Below are 21,926 nucleotides of genomic sequence, written 5' to 3'. Positions count from 1 at the left end.
CTAAGCCCGAAATTCATGGGGTCACGCCAATATTAGACTTGACCGCCATGAATTTCTAGTAAAGTATTTAAAAAAAACACAACACCCAGAATAAAGTCCTTTAATTGAAATAAATGCACAATTTTTTAATGTTCTAAATTAAACCATACTTACCATCACGCCCATTTCAGCTGAAGCCAATAGTATTCTGCAATAAAAGTAAAATAATAAAGCAACCTCATCCTTACCTTTCCATGGTTCCCAGGACAGCTTCAGCTCTGCTACATTCACATGACAGGCTGGATCGCAGCCGAAAGCTGCCATCCAGCTTGCCATGCCGCAGACACTGAGAAGCGCAGGCATGCTTGCGCTCCTCAGTGTCTGGCTGTGACGGCATCCAGATGAGCCGAGTTCATGTCCAATGAACTCAGCTCACCTCATGCACGTCACTGACAGCGTGGGAGAAATCTCCTGCGCTCAGTGCTTCAGCAGGAGAATTCTCCCACGCTGGGATGGCATTGAGATGATGCTTGCACTCTGCAGTGTCTATGAAGGATGGCATGCTGGATGGCAGCGCTCAGCTGCGATCCAGCCTGTCATCTCAATGCCATCCCAGCGTGGGGGAATTCTCCTGCGCTCACCACATGCTCAGGAGAATTCTCCCACGCTGTCAGTGACGTGCATGAGGTGAGCTGAGTTCATTGGACATGAACTCGGCTCATCTGGATGCCGTCACAGCCAGACACTGAGGAGCGCAAGCATGCCTGCGCTTCTCAGTGTCTGCGGCATGGCAAGCTGGATGGCAGCTTTCGGCTGCGATCCAGCCTGTCATGTGAATGTAGCAGAGCTGGAGCCGTCCTTGGAACCATGGAAAGGTAAGGATGAGGTTGGTTTATTATTTTATTTTTATTGCAGGAAATCGTTGGCTTCAGCTGGAATGGGCGTGATGGTAAGTATGGTTTAATTTAGAACATTAAAGAATTGTGTGTTTATTTCAATTAAAGGACTTTATTCTGGGTGTTTGTGTTTTTTTTCAACTTTGACTATGGGGTTAGTAATGGGGGTGTCTTATAGACGCCTCTCCATTACTAACCTGGGCTTGATGTCAGCTGGCATTATAAGCTGACATCAACCCCAACCCTATTACCCCACTGCCACCGCTACAGGGCAGTGGGAAGAGCGAGGCTAAGTGCCAGAATTGGCGCATCCTATGGATGCGCCATTTCTGGGGCGGCTGACGGCTGGTGTTTCTAGCCTGGGAGGGGGCCAATATTCATGGCACCCTTTCTGGGCTATTAATATCAGCCCCCAGCTGTCTGCCTAGCCTTTGATAGCTATTAAAATAGGGGGGGGGGGCCGCATGTCATTTTTTGGGGGGGTCCCCCATTTTAATAGCTAGTAAAGGCTAGGTATTCAGCTGGGGGCTGATATTAGTTGCCTGGGAAGCTCCGTGGGTATTACCCCCTTCCCAGGCTTCAAACATCTGCCCCAGCCGTCTGCTTAACCTCCGCTAGAGACTAAAATTACGGGGAACCCTACGCCAATTTTTTTTTTAATAAATCCTTTATTTTAACACTAAATGACAAGTACAGTAACCAACACTGTCACTCTACTTATTATATATGTGACTGACATGTTTCTATCTATCTAATCTATGTGTGATGCTCTATTCTTTCTGTTCTAAATTGTCGGGTACCGATGTATGCCGCTGATGAATTGCCGGCCGGCTTTTTTAAAGAGATGGGTGCATGAAAACACTATTATTTTTTTTTAATAAATCCTTTATTTTAACACTAAATAACAAATGAGGTAACCAACACTGTCACTTTACTTCTTATATATGTGACTGACATGTTTCTATCTATCTAATCTATGTGTGATGCTCTCTTCTTTCTGTTCTAAATTGTCGGGTACCGGTGTATGCCACTGATGAATTGCCGGCTTTTCATGTTTCACTGTGAGCACTGTTCCCATCGATTTGGGCAATCACTGTAATGCCACAACCACCATGGCTGTGACATTACAGTGAGTGGCAGACAATCCCTGCATGATTGGTGCTCTAAATAGCGGCAAACATGCAGGACGGGGACCCGAGCTCCCGCCCGAGCATCTCGAAAGTACTCGGCGAGCTCCGAGCATCTCGAGTACTGAGATGCTCGGGCGAGTACCGAGCAGTGGCGAGCATGCTCGCTCATCACTAGTGAATACATAAACTCCACTATTGTTGTACATGTTAGAAAATGTAAAGTACACAGTTAACATTTTTTGATCAAAAAGTGCAAAAGTCATCCAACCACATCAGGGTTCACCTAAATGCGGTTGGTCTGGTCCCTATCACTATTGCTTCACCTCATTGACTCATTGATTTCAGTGTGTTGACGCTTAATGTATATACTTGTGCATATATATATATAAATATATATATACAGTGGGTACGGAAAGTATTCAGACCCCTTTAAATTTTTCACTCTTTGTTTCATTGCAACCATTTGGTAAATATTAAAAAGTTAATTTTTCTCATTAAAGTACACTCTGCACCCCATCTTGACTGGAAAAAAACAGAAATGTAGAAATTTTTGCAAATTTATTAAAAAATAAAAACCGAAATATCACATGGTCATAAGTATTCAGATAGCAAAGTGTTTTCAAGTTGCCCTTTCCTCAGTTCGAAATGTAATTAAGAAATGACAGGAACAGTGGAAATCAAGATAAAATTTGGAAGACCAAGCAAAATTTCAGTGAGAGCTGCTAGTAGGATTGCTAGAGACGTAAATCAGAACCCCCATTTGACTGCAAAAGACCTTCAGAAAGATTTAGCAGACTCTGGAGTTGTGGTACATTGTTCTAGTGTTCAGAGACACCTGCACAAATATGACCTCAATGGAAGAGGCATCAGAACAAAATTCCTGTGTCCGCACCATAAATTTCAGCACCAGAAATATACAAAAGAACATCTAAACAAGCCTGATGCATTTTGGAAACAAGTCCTGTTGACTGATGAGGGTAAAATAAAACTCTTTGGCCACAATGATCAAAGGTATGTGTAGAGAAAAAAGGGCACGCAATTTAAAGAAAAGAACATCATGCCAACCATTAAGCATGGGTGTGGATCAACCATGTTTTGGGGTTGTGTTGCAGCAAATGGCACGGCGAATATTTCACGGGTAGAGGGAAGCATGGATTCAATGAAATTTCAACAAATTCTTGATTCAAACATAACACCATCTGTAAAAAAGCTGAAGTTGAAAAAAGGATGGCTTCTAGAGATGGATAATGATCCTAAACACATGTCAAAATCCACAATACACTAACCCAAAAGGCGCAAGCTGAAGGTTTTACAATGGCCCTCACAGTCTCCTGATCTGAACATGACTGAAAACTGTGGCTAGACCTCAAAACAGCAGTGCATGCAAGACGACCCAGGAATATCATAGAACTGAATGAATTTTCCAAAGAAGAATGGATGAAAAACCCTCAAATAAGAATTGAAAGACCCTTGTCTGGCTACAAAAAGCTGTGATACTTTCAAAAGGGGGTGCTACTTAGCACTAATCATGCAGGGTGCCAAAACTTTTGCATAGGCCCATTTTCCTTTTTGTAATTTTTAAAATGTAAACTATGAAAATATATATATATTTTTTGCCTAAAATACAAAGGAAATGTGTCTTTAACTTTAGGCCTTTTAGAGATCATTTCATCTTCAACTTGCTTAACTGTTTACATGCCATTGTATATGTTAGTATATTGTCCACATAGCGTATTTGTGCACATGTACATTAATTTAATACTAAAGTTGTGTGGGCCCAATTTTTTTCTATTCTTTTCTTTCTTTTTTTTATTTCCATATGTGTTTTTTCTTTTTTTATACCAATAACTATAAGTCAAAACGTATGATTGTGTTCTTGATCAAAGCGTCAAGGGGTTGTCCAGACCTTTTTTTCTTTTTACAACCAAGCCCAGTGTGGACTAAAAATAAAAATATAAAAATGTATATGCTCACCTACTGATTCCCTACCACTTTCAGCTTAATCCAAACTAGAGTTGCAGAAATCCATGTACCTGCCACCAAAACAACCGCATTCAGATAAATAAGTTTTGAGTAATATTTACACAGGCAGCACGTGAGCCCCCGCTGACGTCACGTCAAGTGAGGCGTGACTCAGCGCTGGGGTCCCCGCAGTTGCGGCTGGGTTGTGGGCGGGGTTATTCCCCGCGTCACACCCAGCATCCACTGCGTGCTTTCCCAATGAATGGGGACAGGGAGAGCACGCGGTGGATGCCGGGTGTCACGCGCGTGGTAACCCCACCCACAACCCAGAAGCCACCGGTGGAACGCGGAAGAGGGACCCTCGGCTGCAGCCTGGACTTGTCGTGACGTCAGCGGATGTCAGAACCGGCTGCAGCCGGGGGTCACGTGCTGCCTGTGAGCGGCCACCGATAGCGCCGCTCACAGGCAGAAATAGCACCAGGAGGTAATTGGAAAGAAGCTTCTATTTATCATTAAAACACATTGGCATATTTTTAAAAGTACTGGACAACCCCTTTAAAGGGAACTTGTCACTAGATTCATACCTCCCAAACTGACAGCTACGTATGTTTGACTATGAAATGCTGCAGCTTTTCAAAGAAAAACATACCGTATTTTTCGAACTATATGATGCACCGGACCATAAGACGCACTCCAAATTTTGGGGCGGAAAATAGAAAAAAAATATTGTTTATAAGATGGGGGTCCATCTTATAGTCTGAATATGTACGGTTTATAGGTATCTTACCTGGGGGGCGGTGGAGCAGGGGGTCACAGGAGGCAAGGTCCCTCAGGAAGCCGGCGGAAGTGGAGGAATGCTGAGGACCTGGGGTGTTCCAGCAGCGGAGAGTTGCAGTGGTGGTGGAGCAGGATCGTAGGAAGCAGGGCCCTCCATTCCCTCCCTCAGGAACCTGGTGGCGGCTGCAGAAGAAGAGGTGAGATGCCGCGGTGCCGGTGTCTGGCTGTCGACAGTGAGGCAGAGCGGTGTTCCCTGCTTTCCGGTGGCCGCAGCCATCTTCCTGAAGCCCTGATCTACAGGAAAATGGCTACCCGCGCCGGCGCATGCGCAGACTGGGATCTTGGCAGCCATTTTCCTGTAGATCAGGAAGATGGCCACGGCCACCAGAATGCAGTGCAAACCGCTCTGCCTCACCTCCAACAGCCAGACACCGACCCCGTAGCAACTCACCTCTTCTTCTGCAACTGCCTCCAGGTACCTGAGGGAGGGAACGGAGGGCCCTGCTTCCTGCTCCACCACCACCACAACTCCCGACACGTTCGGACCATAAGACGCACCCTATTTTACTCCTAAATTTGGGGGAAAAAAGTGCGTCTTAGGCTGTGTGCACACGATGCGTTTTTAATGCGTTTCCGCGGCGTTTTTGCAGCTGCGGAAACGCATTAAAAACGCATGGTAGAAGGGCAGCAATGTTCCCCAATGGAAATCCGCATGTGCTGTGCCCATGCTGCGGATTTTTCCGCTGCGTTTATGCTGCGCTCAAAAATCCGCAGCATGTCCATTAATTTTGCGGAAACGCGACGTTTTCGCCACCATTGACTTGCATTAGAACGCGCCAATACTGCAAGACTGCATTTGTACTTGCGTTATTGGCGCGTTCTAATGTGCGGATGGTACCCGAGTGTGGAGAAGATGAGACTCTCCTCCACACCCAGGTACCATAAAAAAGCAGTAAAAACAAGAATAAAATAAAAACTAAATGTATACTTACCTTCTGTCGGCCCGCGCACCGCTCCTGTTTGGTTCCCGGCACTTTGCAGTGAGTTGAAGGACCTGCGCTGACGTCAGAGTCATGTGACGGGTCACGTGCCGCTGACGTCGGCAGGTCTTTCAATTCACTGTTGCCGGCAAGGGAGAACGGAGTGAGCAGGACACCGGGGGCCATCAGAGGGTAAGTATACATTTATTTTTTTATTTTTACCACTCTCTCGGGTCACACTATATAAATCCATGCTGTTTGCATGGATTTATATAGTGTGACCTAGTTGTCACAAGCACTTTCCAAGTGATGCTAATCGCTTGGGAAGCGCTTGTCAATCTGCATGCGGAAATGTCAGTGGGACCGCTTCATTTCCGCATGTCCCTGGCAGGAAAACGCATGTACAATCCGCATGCGTTTTTTTCTGCCAGGGAGAAAAAATCCTGAGCATTTCTGCATCGTGTGCACATAGCCTTTGGCTGTGTGCCCACTATGCATTTTTTAAGCGTTTCTGCAGAGGCAATTCCGCTGCAGAAACGCTTAAAAAACGCTTGGTAGAAGGTCTGCCATGTTCCCCAATGATAATCCGCATGTGCTGTGCAGAAATTTCTGCTGCGGATTATCATTGCGGAAAAATCCGCAGCACTACCAATTATTTTACGGAATTGCGGTGTTTTCGCTGCCATTGACTTGCATTGGACCACATGACATCCGCATCACTACATATGCACATACGGATATCATGCGGTTCAATGTGCGGATGGTACCCGGGTTTGGAGAAGAGTAGACTCTCCTCCAGACCCGGGTACCATAGTACCTGTAAAAAAAAGAATAAAATAAAAAATATACATTATACTTACCTTCTGATGGCCCCTGGTGTCCTTATCCGATCCGTCCTGGCTTACCGGTAGCTCGAGATTGTCTAAAAGGACCTGCCATGACGTCATTTAGTCATGTGACAGGTCACGCGACCGCCGACGTCAGCGGTATCTGTGACTTCTAGTCTCTTCCGCCACCCTGGGGCTGTATACCCAGGCCCGTTGCCTGTATCTGTGACTTCTAGTCTGTTTCTACCACCCTGGGGGCTGAGTTCCTAGGCTCGTTCCTGTATCTTGTTCCTGGTTCAGTTCCTGTCTGAACAGTGTCCTAGCCCGTTACTTGTTTGTCTCTATGTTCGTATCTTTCCTTTTCCTGCATTGCCTGAACCTGCACCTAACTCCAACTCGTTGTCTCTGTACTTCTGTTTGTGAGTTTAGTGTCCACCTGCTACTTCATTGTAAGTACATTGTGTGTATCTGCTCTGCTTGTCTACCGCACCTGCGGGTTTTGCTCTGCTCTGGTTGTCTGCCGCACTTGCGGCTCTGTTCCTGTATCCCAGTCTGTACTGGTCCCTATCCTGCCTGCGTTCCTACCTGCCAGTACCCACCTGTCTGCATACCAGCCATGCCTGCCAGTATCCACCTGTCTGCATACCAGCCGTGCCTGCCAGTACCCACCTGTCTGCATACCAGCCGTGCCTGCCAGTACCCACCTGTTAGTATGCCAGCCTAACCTGCCTGTTCCTGCATTCCCCGGTGTGGGTCAACAGCTGTGACCGGGGCCTGACCTGGAGTAGCACCTGGTCCCTCTGCTCGGTTCCTCCCTAGTTCACGGAGTCGATTGAGCCACCGTGCGACCTTGGTCGGACCGAGTTGATACTTAGTCACGCCCCTCCAGGCACTCCTCGGTTCGTGGTCTAGTGGGATCACTAACCACGCTCACGCCAGTCAGTCCAGGCATGTGCGTAACAGTTTGCTCAGGCCATGGTCCCCGTTGAGCCCCACGGCCCTTCGCTCTCAGAGACATTTGAATTCTTGTCTGGCGAATACGTGCACCAAGGAAAAAAATTTTCTCAAGCTGAGGTCCAGGCGATTTACGCACCAGCCCAAATGGAGCTATCAGCACTCGTTCCTGCGGATCCACCACGGTACTATGGGGATCCAAAACAAAGCCATGCATTTGTGGAGCAATGTATGCTGCATTTCAAATTCTATGCTCACTATTTTCCCACTGATCGGATTAAAGTAGCATTTATGATGTCCTACTTAGCGGGTCATGCCTTGAATTGGATCACCCCCCTATGGGAAGCATGGGATCCTATCGTCTCTGACCTGCAGGCCTTCCAGGTGGCCTTTCTAATGGTCTTCGATGACCCTAACCCTGAGGCTTCTGCTAAAGCTTCCCTTCCCAATATCCTGGAGCAGTCCCGATGGGTGATGCGTGTAGGTAGGCCACCAGCTCTCCAACCTGAAGAGACTGCTGCCCACACAGAATCCACACAGGATGACGATGCTCCACAAAATACTTCTCTTTCCACCCTCAAGAGGCAGTCCAGACGTGCAAGGCGTAGAGGTAAAGGGTCACGTCAAGCTCTGTCCTCCCAAAGACCTCCTGTTCCCCAGCCTGTAGAGGCAGCTACCCGCACAGAATCCATGAAGGATGACCATGTTCGTCAGGCAAAGCAGAGGCCGGAACTCAGTCACAAAATCGGATTGCGGTCCCGCTGCGGTTGTTTGGGACACCCTGACGGTCTTTGTTCAGCGAAGGTTGGAGAATCCCAAGTCATTAGGCTTGTAGGAGAGGCTGCCCTTGGCATTAGTGTTTCCTCTCCACAGATGACCGTGACTGTCTCCGTGGCAAGTGAAGGCCTCAGATTAACCGGAAGTTTCGGGCGTAAAGCCTTGAAGAGTCGGTGTCTGATTCCCGTCCGACAACTCCAGAATCCGGTTTGGGCATTGCCCTACTCAGAAACAGTCAAAATATGTACAAATTAAGCTCCAGATTGGAGCATTACACATGAAGAAGTTCACATTCCATGTGCTGTCTGGTTTACCCACAGGTCGTCTAGAGCCGAGAGATCTAGTGCCCGCTCGGGTCTGGAGATCCTGCATGGTGTTTCCTGGGGGACTGCTGAGGTACAAGGGGTGTCCAGTCCCCATATCTTGAGGACAGTCAGCAGTGTCTTCTTCTTTTTCTTCACCAGATATGCTAGTCGTTGACTTGCTGTGCCCTGAAGTCTCCAAAGGAAGGGAAGCGGAGGCATTGTCCCCACATAATCTCAACGATTGTACCAATGATTTGGCTTCAGGTACTGCCCCGCCTCGCAGACGTATCATCTCAGAAACCAGACTGAAGTTGGTCCCTAAGCAAGGATCCTCCATCTCTAATAAATCTGGAAATAAGTCCATCAAGGCGGTGGCTATCTCCAAGTCTCTGCACCCCTCCAATCAGGCAGAGGACTTCCAGTTGTCTCCTGAATCCTCCGGGGTGCTACCTGATAACAAATGGAGAGAGACTTTTCTGCACCCTGTACCTGGTACTTCGCCCACTTCATCCAGTAAGCTTGGCAAAGTGTATGTCAAGGCGGTGGTTACCCCCGAGTCTCTGCACCCCTCCAACCCGGTGGAGGATCTCCAGTTGTCCCGTGAATCCTTTGGGGTGCTACCCGATATTAACAAATAGAGAGAGACTTTCCTGCGTCCTGTTCCTGGTACTTCACTCACTTCATCTGTTGCTGAGGATGGCTCGATGGGAGGAAGCATCCTAGTCACCAAGATGGTGAGACCAGTTTCGCTCCCTCTAGTGGACAGAAGAGGTAATCTTCTTGAAGAGAAGGATCGGTCTCCAAATTCTCTGCAGAAAATCCTTGCAGGCTTGAAGAAGAGGGGGCGTAAAGGGGGGGGGGTACTGTAACATCTCTGGCGGCGTGCTGGCATGGTTTACCACCTCCTACCATGCAAGACCGCCATCTTACCTATCAGTCCAGGCTGCACATTTTGCTCCAGTACCTGCTGTGTGCATGTTTCTTGTCTGATTGCTTAGGGCGGCGGCACGGTTACTGCCTGATTCTTATAGTTACTGTGTGCGCACTCCTAATGCGTCCCCAGCCTATTGTTGTGAGTCACTGGATACATAAACCCCCTCCACCCAGTAGGAGGTGCCTGAGCAACACTTTCTTTCAGTGTGTTCTGTGCAACTGAGTTGCCAGGTCCTGTTCTGTATTTTGTCTGTTTCCGCCTCCCTGGGGGCTGAGTACCCAGGCCTGTTACCTATAGCTGTGACTTCTAGTCTGTTCCGCCACCCTGGGGGCTGTATACCCAGGCCCGTTGCCTGTATCTGTGACTTCTAGTCTGTTTCCGCCACCCTGGGGCTGAGTTCCCAGGCTCGTTCCTGTATCTTGTTCCTGGTTCAGTTCCTGTCTGACCAGTGTCCTAGCCCGTTACTTGTTTGTCTCTATGTTCGTATCTTTCCTTTTCCTGCAGTGTCTGAACCTGCACCTAACTCCAACTCGTTGTCTCTGTACTTCTGTTTGTGAGTTTAGTGTCCACTCGCTACTTCATTGTAAGTACCTTGTGTGTATCTGCTCTTCTTGTCTACCGCACCTGCGGGTTTTGCTCCTAAATTGCAAGGCACTTTTATTTCCCCAACCATTTCCTCCCTGTTGATAAAAATTAGATCCAAGATGGCAGATTTTCTTGCTCTCTCTTCTACCTTTTGAAAGAAAGTTGACAGCGAGAGAAGATAAGAATTTTCTGGACTCATTACTTTTGGCTGAGAGAGATTCCCAATAGCGATGAGCGAGCATGCTCATCACTACTCGTCACTCGCATCACTGTGCTTGACATGCTTGTTAGTCAGCGATTATTTTTTTAAAGCTCAGGCGAAGCTTGAGTCCCTGCCCAGAATGTTTAGACCTTTTTAGACAGCCAATATACATGCGGGGATTGCCTGCCAGTCACTGTAATGTCGTAGCCAAGTTGATAGTGGCATTACTGTGATTGGCTGGCGGCATAGTATCATCAGGTCTATATAAGACCTGGGACCCTATGCTCGTCACAGTCTACCCCGGAAACAGACACAGTAGGGAGAGCTGCTGCTGCGTGAGGGAGAGAATTTTACCTGCGTTTAGGCAGGGATTTATTTCTGTAATCTGCAACAACAGCCCTAATTGCGAATAATGAATATTAATACTGCTGTTAGCAGTAATTAGGCAGAGATTGTAGTGGGATTGTGTAGGACAGGATAGGGTTTTTTGCACGTCCTTTCTGCTGCTGGGACTCATATTAAATAGCCTTTCTGAGGGCTACTAATAATGTTTTTGCTCTTAATCCTGCAAATTGTTGTGAAAAGACATATCATACGCCATTTACACTGCTCAAGTTGTGCGTTAAAAGCATACAGCCAGACTTGGTTGATTGGAATAGTATTGCTATATAGTGCAAGCAGTGAAAAAGTCCATCTAAGGTGTGCTAAACTTGTTGTGATACAAATACTGCAAAGTGTTCTCAGCATCAAAAAATTCTACGCTATTTAAACTGCACCAGTTGTGCATTGAAAACATATATCCAGACTTGTCCGGTAACCAGTATCATCACTATACTGCTATTACTTGGTAACAAGTCCATCTGAGATGGACAAATTTTACTGTGATAACAATACTGCACAGTTTTCTCAGCAGGGAAATATCATACGTACTTTAAAATGGGCAAGGCACGTGGTAAGGGATGGGGAAGTAGACGTGATGCTGATGGTAAGCGCAGAGGCCGTGGGCATGGTGAAACTGTGCAGTAGCCATGAGTCTGTACAACATAATCCTCACCCTGATCCTCCTTCCTCCCACCATACCGAGTGCACGGAGACAAGTGATCCCTCACTTGGACAATTCGAAGAGCTGTTCATATTTCCATTTATAGATTCTAGCCTCTTTCCCGCTTTAAGCGCGACATGAGGAGATCGCATGTAGCAATGCCAAAATATTTGAGCAGCCACGGTCACAAGAAGGCGACGGTGGGAAAGTGCAATTACTGTCGCAAGAGGTAGATGATGATGACACACAATTGCCAGCAAGTCAGGAGGAAGACCAGGGTGAGGAAGTGGAAGACGAGATGGTGGACGATGAAGTCACTTATCCAACCTGGGAAGGTGACATGCAGAGCGAGGACAGCAGCACAGAGTGGGAAGGATCCGCAACACCACAACAGGCAGGAAGAGGCAGTGGGGTGGCCAGAGACACAAGGCAGGCAACTGTTCCCCAGAACATCAACACAAGGGAAGTAGCCAGTCCAAGGGTTAGGTCTTCCCAAATCTGGCGCTTTTTTTAAAAACTGTCCAGTTAACCCAAAAAAGGCCATTTGCAACATTTGCCATGCCAGCATCAGCAGGGGCAGCAAACCTACCAGTCTGGCGACCACCAGCATGCTCAGGCACATGACAGCAAAGCACCTGACTAGTTGGGCCAAATGCCAGGGTCCAGAAACAGTGTCTGTGGGTGACACCACTGCCTCTTCCCTTTTTCTACATGCACATCAATTCCCTGTCCATGACGTAGGCTAAGATGCCTCCCACCCTGCACCTGTTGTTGCACACTTGCAACCACCATCGGCAACCACGTCCACGTACAGCGTTCAGTTGGCCCTACCCCAATTCATGGAACACAAACGTAAATACGCAGCCACCAACCCACAATACTAAAAGGCCACATTTCCAGACTGCTTGCCCTGGAAATGTTGCTGTTTAGGTGTCACGGGTGTGTCAGAGGTGACAGACAGAAGTCCTGCAGTGGTTTGCAGATCTCCATGTTTGGCAATGCAGACAGCTGCCTAGATAGGAGGCTGTGTTTAGGACCCAGCGACTACCTCACTTTAGTCTGGGTGTATACAGTGCCTACAAGTAGTATTCAACCCCCTACAGATTTAGCTGGTTTGATAAGATGCAAATAAGTTAGAGCCTTCAAACTGCAAACGAGAGTAGGTTTTATGAACAGAAGCATAAATCTTACAAACCAAAAAGTTGTGTTGCTCAGTTGAATTTTATTAAATTTTAAACATAAAAGTGTGGGTCAATTATTATACAACCCCTATGTTTAATATTTTGTGGAATAACCCTTGTTTGCAATTACAGCTAATAATCGTCTTTTATAAGACCTGATCAGGCCGGCACAGGTCTGTGGAGTTATCTTGGCCCACTCCTCCATGCAGATCTTCTCCAAGTTATCTAGGTTCTTTGGGTGTCTCATGTGGACTTTATTCTTGAGCTCCTTCCACAAGTTGTCAATTGGGTTAAGGTCAGGAGACTGACTAGGCCACTCCAACACCTTGACTTTTTCCCTCTTGAACCAGGCCTTGGTTTTCTTGGCTGTGTGCTTTGGGTCGTTGTCTTGTTGGAAGATGAAATTACGACCCATCTTAAGATCCTTGATGGAGGAGCGGAGGTTCTTGGCCAAAATCTCCAGGTAGGCCGTGCTATCCATCTTCCCATGGATGCGGACCAGATGGCCAGGCCCCTTGGCAGAGAAACAGCCCCACAGCATGATGCTGCCACCACCATGCTTGACTGTAGGGATGGTATTCTTGGGGTCGTATGCAGTGCCATCCAGTCTCCAAACGTCACGTGTGTGGTTGGCACCAAAGATCTCGATCTTGGTCTCATCAGACCATAGAACCTTGAACCAGTCTGTCTCAGAGTCCTCCAAGTGATCATGAGCAAACTGTAGACGAGCCTTGACATGACGCTTTGAAAGTAAAGGTACCTTACGGGCTCGTCTGGAACGGAGACCATTGCGGTGGAGTACGTTACTTATGGTATTGACTAAAACCAATGTCCCCACTGCCATGAGATCTTCCCGGAGCTCCTTCCTTGTTGTCCTTGGGTTAGCCTTGACTCTTCGGACAAGCCTGGCCTCGGCACGGGAGGACACTTTCAAAGGCTGTCCTGGCCGTGGAAGGCTAACAGTAGTTCCATAAGCCTTCCACTTACAGATGATGCTCCCAACAGTGGAGACAGGTAGGCCCAACTCCTTGGAAAGGGTTTTGTACCCCTTGCCAGACTTGTGACCCTCCACGATCTTGTCTCTGATGGCCTTGGAATGCTCCTTTGTCTTTCCCATGTTGACCATGTCTGAGTGCTGTTCACAAGTTTGGGGAGGGTCTTAAATAGTCAGAAAAGGCTGGCAAAAGAGATCTTTAATCCACACATGTGAAGCTCATTATTCTTGGTGCCTGAACTACTTCTTAATACTTTTAGGGGACCAAACAGAATTCTTGTGGTTTGAGGGGTTGAATAATAAATGACACTCTGAATTAACTTTTAACGTTTTAAAAAAAAAAAAAATTTGCTGCAGTGCATTTCCCACTTCCAGGCTGATCTACAGTACAAATGTCACAATGCCAAGTTAATTCCGCATGTGTCAACCAGCTAAATCTACAGGGGGTTGAATACTACTTGTAGGCACTGTATATACCTGGTGTGTCTAGGTGGACGTCACCGGTTATACTCATTTCTACTTGGAACTTGGCTGAAGCAGCATCTTGTCCTCTCTAGAGTCTTGAGGCCGTGTGCCCTGTTGGAGTTCTTCTAAAGCTGAGTTGTTGTGTCCCTGTGTTGTCTTCCCCTTTTGTTTTTAGAGTGCTAGCGGAGGCTGACTAGTGCTCATCTCCTTCCACCCCCAGCTATAGCCTTACACAAGGGATAGTATGATGAGGCACGTGATTGGTGACAGCTGCGGAGGCTGTATAGGGACGTAAGGGGGAGACAGGGTGACTCTAGTCCAGATTAGGAGGTCACCTCTTCCCCCTTTCCCTAGTGTCTGGACTCCCTTTCCCCTCTGTGTTGCACTCACACCTGGCATTACTCTTTGTGTTGCACTCACACCTGGCATGACATTAGGCTTGTGGAGACGGAAGCTTTCCACATCCTCATGGTGGTGCAGTCCCTCGCTCCCCAGCCGCCACTATTTCTCCCGGTGTGCTATCCTCACCTTACACAAGCACGTGTCCCATAACATCAGCCGTGCCCTGAACAATGCTTACTGGGAAGGTCCACTTAACCACGGATTCATGGACAAGTGCTTGTGGCCAGGGATGCTACATTTCCCTGACGGCACACTGGGTGAATATTGTGGAAGCCGGGACCCAGACAGACTCTGGGACGGAACACGTGATACCGGCCCCGAGGACTGTGGGCCCTGTTACAAACAAGGTTGCTTCCACCTTCTATAACAGTTGCTGCACATCCTCCTCAGCCTCTATCTCCAAAATGTCAACATCACTCGCAAGCTGGAGGCACTGCAGGACTGCCTCAGCAAAGTGGCAACAGGCTCTGCTGAAGCTAATCTGCTTAGGTGACAAACTGCACACCGCTGAATTGCTGAAAGGTCTAACAGACCAGACTGAAATGTGTCTCTCGCCCCTGAACCTACAGCCAGGCATGGTCGTGTGACAATGACTGTAACCTAGTGGCGGCTCTGAAACTTGGCAACCTCACACATGTACCATGCCTGGCCTATGTGCTCAACTTAGTGGTTCATGGGTTTCTTAAAACCTACCGAGATCTGCCCGAGCTACTTGTGAAATTACGCCACGTGTGTGCCCATTTCCGCAAATCAGCTACAGCTTCCGCCACCCTGGAAGTGCTTCAGGAGCATTTGCAACTTCCAGCCCACCAACTGGTGTGCGATGTCACTACGCTTTGGAACTCATCGTTACATATGCTGGCAAGGTTTTGTGAGCAGCAGAGGGCAGTAGTTGAATACCAGCTTCAACATGCCCGTCGGTATTCCGGTCAGCCTCCGCACATAAGAGCTGATGAGTGAGCATGGATGTCTGACATCTGTGCCTTTTTCCAAAACTTTGAGGACTCAACCAAGATGGTGAGTGGCGATGACACCATAATCAGCGTAACCATCCTGTTTCTCTGTCTACTGAAATGCTCGCTGCTCACAATTAAAGAGGAGGCTTTGCAGACAGCAAGTTGAGATGGAGTAAGAAACTATACAGGGTGATGCTACATAGCCCAGCCTCATTTCATCTTCTTAACGCGGATTGGGTGATAATGAGGAGGAGGAACAGGAGCTTGTTCCGTGCGTACGCAGACTGTACTACCCACACCACTTTCATCCCGTCTGTTCAGCATGGATGGCCTGAAGACAAGGAGGAGAGCGTGGACAAGGAGGAGGAAGAGGAGAAGATGGAGAAGTTGTGATCTTGGTGGAGACAGGGAAGTCTTGGCTGTTGGTAGTCTGGCACACATAGCTGAGTTTATGTTCTGCTGCTTTTCCCGTGACACTTGCGTTGAACGCATTTTGGCCAACATTACTGGTTGAGCACCCTTCAAGACCCACCCTACAAGGAGAACTTTTCAACTCTCCTTCCCGTAGAAAAAGATGTCTACGAAAATGTTGCAGTACCAAAAGGCCCTAGTCGAAGATTTATTAAAAAAAATTCCCATCTGGCAATGCTGCCGGCAGAGGTCACAGTTCCTTGGACAACCAAGGAGTAGACACGAAGGAGACACACTCCAGATGCAGCAGAGGTAGGGGAACACTATTATAGGTCTGGGACAGTTTTCTCAGACCCTCCCATCGCCCAGATCCTGATGCGCGGTGTACTCTGACAAGGAGGGAAAAGTTCTGGAAGATGTTGAAGGATTACCTTGCCAATCGTACCAGCGTCCTCCGTGATTCCTCTGTGCTTTACAATTGTTGGGTATCCAAGCTAGACACGTGGCATGAACTGTCTCTCTACGCCTTGGAGGTCATGGCCTGCCCTGCCGATAGTATTTTGTCAGAGCGAGTTTTTAGTGCCATGGGGGTTTTTATAACTGATTGGCGCATCCGCCTGTCAACTGAAAATGAACAAGGGCTGGATTGGCCCACACTTCTCAACACCGGATGACAGCAGTGGAACATAAACTCAAATCCAGTGTTTTTTTTCGGGTTTATTCCCATGCACCCCTTCCCACCCAAACATGGGTATATGCTTCAGGATTTCGTCTTTTTTGTGTCGTCCTCCTCCTCCTTCACCACCATATCAACAGGGTGATCATGCTACCCTCATTAATAATTTTTAGAAGCCTACCTCTATTCTTTTATAGATATGTGTACCCCCCCAGGGGTAAATGTTTTCCAGCCCATGCACTTAGTGCATGCACATTACCAGTCTAGGATACCCATTCCTTAATAATGGGAAAAAGCGTTTTCTGAGGCCTTCCACTACGTCTCTTCAAAGGAGTATTTGTCACGGGTGTGTCAGGTTTGACAGACAGTCATAAGGGATCCAGCTGTAGAGGGTCGCTGCATTTGGCCTTGCAAACCTATTCCTGATCCTTTCATTATACCTCTCCCTCTAGGACCCATCGGTGATCGTCACCTTCTGCTGCAAATTACCACACCCTTTCTGGATCATTAAATACACTTACTTTCTCCAGAGAGTTGCTGGTGATAGAGTTTCCGCTTCTATTCAAGCCTGAAATTCTAGTAGTCGGCTATAATTTCCTTGGAGTTCCTTTGTGAATTGTAGCCATGTTCTCTCTGGTGTCATCTTAAAGCTAAGTGTATTCCCTTGTTTGTTTCCCTGGTTTGTACTTTAGTTTGCAGTGGGGTTGACTAGTGCTCACCCCCTCCCATCCTTACCTAGGGCCTAGCTCTAGGGTCAGCTAGGGCTAAGGTATCCTGCTCGGCAATAGGTGCGGACGCTATCTAGGGTCTATAGAGGAGTCAGGGTGTCATTATATCTGTTTAGGGGTCTCCATTCTACCCTTTCCCTCTCTCTTTGTAGGGCTCCCTCCCCTTTTCCCATCATTATACACTGGGTTTTCCCCATACCTAGCGTGACAGTATTGGAGTGCCTCCTTCTAATTTTTGGCATCCCTTGCACTTAGTACATATGCTTTACCAGTCTAGGAGACCCACTCCTTAGTAATGGGAAAAACTGCTTTTCGGAGGCTCCACCTTCTAGTTGATATACACATATATTTACGTTCCAAAGCAAACATTACTAGTTTAGTGTCGGGTAAGTGCCCTAAATTCAAGCCAAACAACTCATATCATTATAGCAACAAAGAGGAGAACATTGAGGTTAGCGGTTAAAAAACATAATTTTTATTAATTCAATTTCTTAAAAAATTGCATGTATATTATAGTATACAGTTTTAGATGTAGAGATGGGTACCCAGTAAGGGCTGAAGTACCCAGGCACAAAACAAATACATGGGTTGCAAAAATCAACTGCATTCATTGAACATAGATAAAGGGCTCAGGTAGAATTTATAGCAAGCACACTACACGGGGAGAGGTAGAGATACATTGGTAGTCCATACAATGTTATATGTAGTGGTCCATGCAATAATCTACCTGATGAATCATGCAGCACAGGTGTCTTGCACATAGAAGAGAGTGAATAATTAGATTGATAATACATATAATATCTTGTGCATAACTTCCGTGCAGCAGATTACCCAGTAGATTATATCTTTACAGTCCCTGCAGTAATGAACACTCATAAAAAGTAGAGGACCTGTATAAGGGAGCCCTAGCAGCAAGTATATTAATGAAGTATGCCAAGAAGGCATGAATATGAAGAGAGCTCCCTCCAGACTAAGAGGTCAAAGAAAGAATCAGAGGTAATGCATACCCATGTTAGTGGGATCCGTGCCAGGTCCTCAGCCCAGCCCCAAACGCGCGCTTTCGCAGTGTAGCTTCCTCAGGGGGCGTCCCATCTCTACATCTAAAACTGTATACTATAATATACATGCAATTTTTTAAGAAATTGAATTAATAAAAATTATGTTTTTTAACCGCTAAACTCAATGTTCTCCTCTTTGTTGCTTTACCTTCTAGTTGATGGAACATTTTTGGAAACCTAAAAAGCCGGTGAGTTCTATTAGTATATGATCCAGTGCCTTGTTGTGGGCTGTCAGTTGTTCGTCACATAGAGAGTTCTCACACTGCAGACAGGATTTCACAGCAGGGACAGGAGACTTGGTACAGTAACTACAGAAGATCCTGGCCTCCTCCATATCAGGCGGAGTAGATGCGAAACGCTCCACTAATTTCATCAACACTGCTGGGGAATATACAGTCCTATGTGCTGCTACGGACAAAAAAATTTTTTTTTCAGGGCCGATTCAAATCTATTCTATATTGTACAATATTACTATATTACCTCTCTTATCTGCAATTTGAGTACGGTGAGCTATCGCACTAGGGATAGTGTATTACTGGTATGTAGTCAGAGATTATTGCCTTATAGTCCTTGCTGCTGCAATGGAAAAAAAATTATATTCTATTCCCTATTAATACCGCTGTGTTAGCAACATTTAGTATAGGGACAGGTGCTAGGTATTATCTGCTGGAAATGAGTGTTCATTCTGGTCACATACAGGTGCATCTCACTAAAATAGAATATCATCAAAAAGTTAATTTATTTCAGTTCTTCAATACAAAAAGTGAAACTCATATTATATAGAGTCATTACAGAGTGATCTATTTCACGTGTTTATTTCTGTTAATGTTGATGATTATGGCTTACAGCCAATGAAAACACAGAAGTCATTATCTCAGTAAATTAAAATAATTAACAAAAAACATCTGCAAAGGCTTCCTAAGCGTTTAAAAAGGTCCCTTAGTCTGTTTCAGTAGGCTCCACAATCATTGGGAAGACTGCTGACTTGACAGATGTCCAGAGTCTGGAGGAAGAGTGGAGAGGCCACAATCCAAGCTGCTTGAGGTCTAGTGTGAAGTTTCTACAATCAGTGGTGGTTTGGGGAGCCATGTCATCTGCTGGTGTAGGTCCACTGTGTTTTAAATTAATTTATTTAACATCTTCAATACAAAAAGTGAAACTCATATATTATATAGAGTCATTACAGAGTGATCTATTTCAAGTGTTTATTTCTGTTAATGTTGATGATTATGGCTTACAGACATTTTTTCTCCCTTGTCTTCTATGTGGAGCCTAAAAAAAGCATGTAAAAAACTGCAGTTGCTTTTTAAAGTGCAGAATCAAAACTTTTCTGTACTATAAAAAAACATTTAAAAATGCAGCTTTGCATCTGCATGAAAAATGCATCAAATGAGGAGGAAAGGGCATAAAAAATGCAATAGAGAAGATTGTTATTGTGTAGTTTTGTGCGCTCATCTGCAGAAAACAAAAAACACAGTATTTATGCTACATGTGAACACAGTCTTATAGAAACAAAAAAAGCCAGATGTTGTATAGTGAAGAATCAATAAAAATGAGAAAATTCTCGCTGCTACGGCTGTAAATGAATGAACAACCCCCCCCCCCCCCCCCCCGAGGGTAATAGATTTGCGGCCTCCCGTCCAGCTGTCAGGTAACACTGACTTGCATGCTGGACCAGAGTCCCATGAATCCTCCTGCTCATCTCTAGTCCCAACTATCCCGAATACAGCGGACAGTCCCCCTGCATCTTCTGAATTTTCCTCACTACCACCGCCCCTCTGACAACTCCTCCTGCCAGTGTGGAAAGAAATGGTAAATTGGTGTGGCTAGAGCTGTGGTCAAAATTAACCGCGATGTGCTATGTGCCCCACATGACTAGTCCCTCTTTCTGTTCTTCATAAGTTGGGAGGTATGTGTGCAGATTTAGTTGTAGAAAGTCCCAGACCTGCCCCCATGCAGGAATGGCATCAATTTCAGTCACAGAAATTTCTGCAACCAAATCTGCATAGTGTGAATTCACAGTTACACTGATACAGTATAGGGTTGTAATCTGTTTTTAGAAGCTATGAGGCAGCAGGAAGCCATTATAAAACACAATGCAGCTCCTGATGAGCCCCTTGAAGCAGCCTATTCACCCTTGTCCTATACTGACACTAATATATATATATATATATATATATATATATATATATATAATACAAGTAAACAATAAGAATATACACTAATAAGAGATGAAGAAATAACTAGACCCGCCGCTAAGTATTACCGCGCCAGCAGCTGACAGCGCCACAGAAACATCGTCCCACTCTCCTAGGAACCAGGACAGCGTGGAACACAAGTGCAGGCATCTGCGCGGCGGAAGAGTGAGAGTGCGACACTCACAGCCGGAAGTCCTATTGCAGCCCGTGTTGTGGAGCCTGCAGCTTGCCTACACGTGGTTGTCACGGTGCATCCGGCTAGCTGCTGTGCTGAAACATGGAGGCGGAAAAAGGAGGCCGGGGAAGCGTGTTATTCACCGGGTACCGCTCCATGGGCATGTACAGTAATCACTTACCCCACGTAGTGCGCTACCACAAGAAGCACAAGGAGTTTTACCTGGTCACGGCTGTGGGGAAGACTTTCCACACGTATAATGTGAGTATGCTGGCAGTGCAGTGGTGGTAATATACAGGAGGCTTGTGGCAGCTTGTCTATGAGGCATGATGCACTACAAGGAGCAGACTGATTGTGGTCAGTAGTGATCACTGCGTCCTTACACCTTACTGATGGGTCATTAGCAGGCGAGCCGGCTCTGTAAAATGGGAGCCACTTGTGTGTCCGAATAGCTCTCACTGGGGGTTAAATTGTGATGTTCAGCTCCTGATCCTACTGAAACTCTCCACCTGCATCTGACTGCGGTGATTTTACTGTAAATGTGTTCTCCTGCCTGTGAATACATACTTAATAGGGATCCGTGTGGGACTGCCCGTCACTGCTTATAGGTAGACTGTGCTGATGAGTGTCACATACCCGGCGATATGACGAGTCGCAGCACAGAAGTGATGTTTTCACTTGATCAGACATGGAAGAAATCCGGTTATTTTTAGCTCACTGGTTTAATTTTGTTATAAGTTCTAAAATAAATATGGGGAGAGACGTGACATAGGAATCAGTTTGTTTCCAAGGCTTCCTAACCTGCTTTATACAATATCCCAAGATCAGGACACCACCATTCACCATGTAAAATATGAAGCTGGTTAAATTTAATGTTGACTTTCTATTATCCTAAAGCTGCTGCCTTTATAAACTAGTGGGTGGTGGGGACAAACTGACCTGCTCTGTCCACAAACCACAGCTGATTGCTAGAGGGCCCAGTTGGGAACCCTTTGTGAACAGGTTATTTTGAGCAGTATATCTATAGGTGGAACAATTCGTTTAAATGTATGATTGTGGACATGTCCTCGCTGGAGGAAACATTGTTGTCTCACTACTTGTACTTTTCCCGCGTATTCCTTATGAAGGTGCGTGCATGATATACAGGTGCATCTCACTAAATTACAATGTCATCAAAAAGTAAATTTATTTCAGTTTTTCAATACAAAAAGTGAAACTCGTATATTATATAGAATCATTACAAACAGAGTGATCTATTTCACGTGTTTATTTCTGTTAATGTTGATGATTATGGCTTACAGCCAATGAAAACACAAAAGTCATTATCTTACT

At 46.2% G+C, this 21,926-nt stretch overlaps 1 protein-coding gene and 1 long non-coding RNA gene across 2 annotated transcripts in view; one reads left to right on the top strand and one right to left on the bottom strand.

The window, feature by feature from the left end:
- Positions 1-18,941: 18,941 nt before the first annotated feature.
- LOC141264974 (uncharacterized) lies at positions 18,942-20,592 on the bottom strand. The gene is made up of 2 exons (XR_012320030.1): positions 20,488-20,592; positions 18,942-19,360 (listed from the first exon to the last, which is right to left on the bottom strand). It is a non-coding gene; the product is annotated as an uncharacterized lncRNA (long non-coding RNA).
- Positions 20,588-21,926, top strand: part of WDR36 (WD repeat domain 36) — a 43,857-nt gene continuing 42,518 nt past the window's right edge. Inside the window, exon 1 of the mRNA XM_073677431.1 lies at positions 20,588-20,855. Within this exon, the coding sequence (XP_073533532.1) occupies positions 20,697-20,855 (159 nt within the window). The 5' untranslated portion in view covers positions 20,588-20,696. The remainder of the gene's footprint in view (positions 20,856-21,926) is intronic.

Source organism: Phyllobates terribilis, unplaced genomic scaffold (assembly GCF_046119375.1).
Source record: "Phyllobates terribilis strain yellow unplaced genomic scaffold, ASM4611937v1 Scaffold_1__5_contigs__length_1240528914, whole genome shotgun sequence".
Classification (NCBI taxonomy): domain Eukaryota; kingdom Metazoa; phylum Chordata; class Amphibia; order Anura; family Dendrobatidae; genus Phyllobates; species Phyllobates terribilis.
This window is presented reverse-complemented; position numbering and strand designations above follow the sequence as displayed.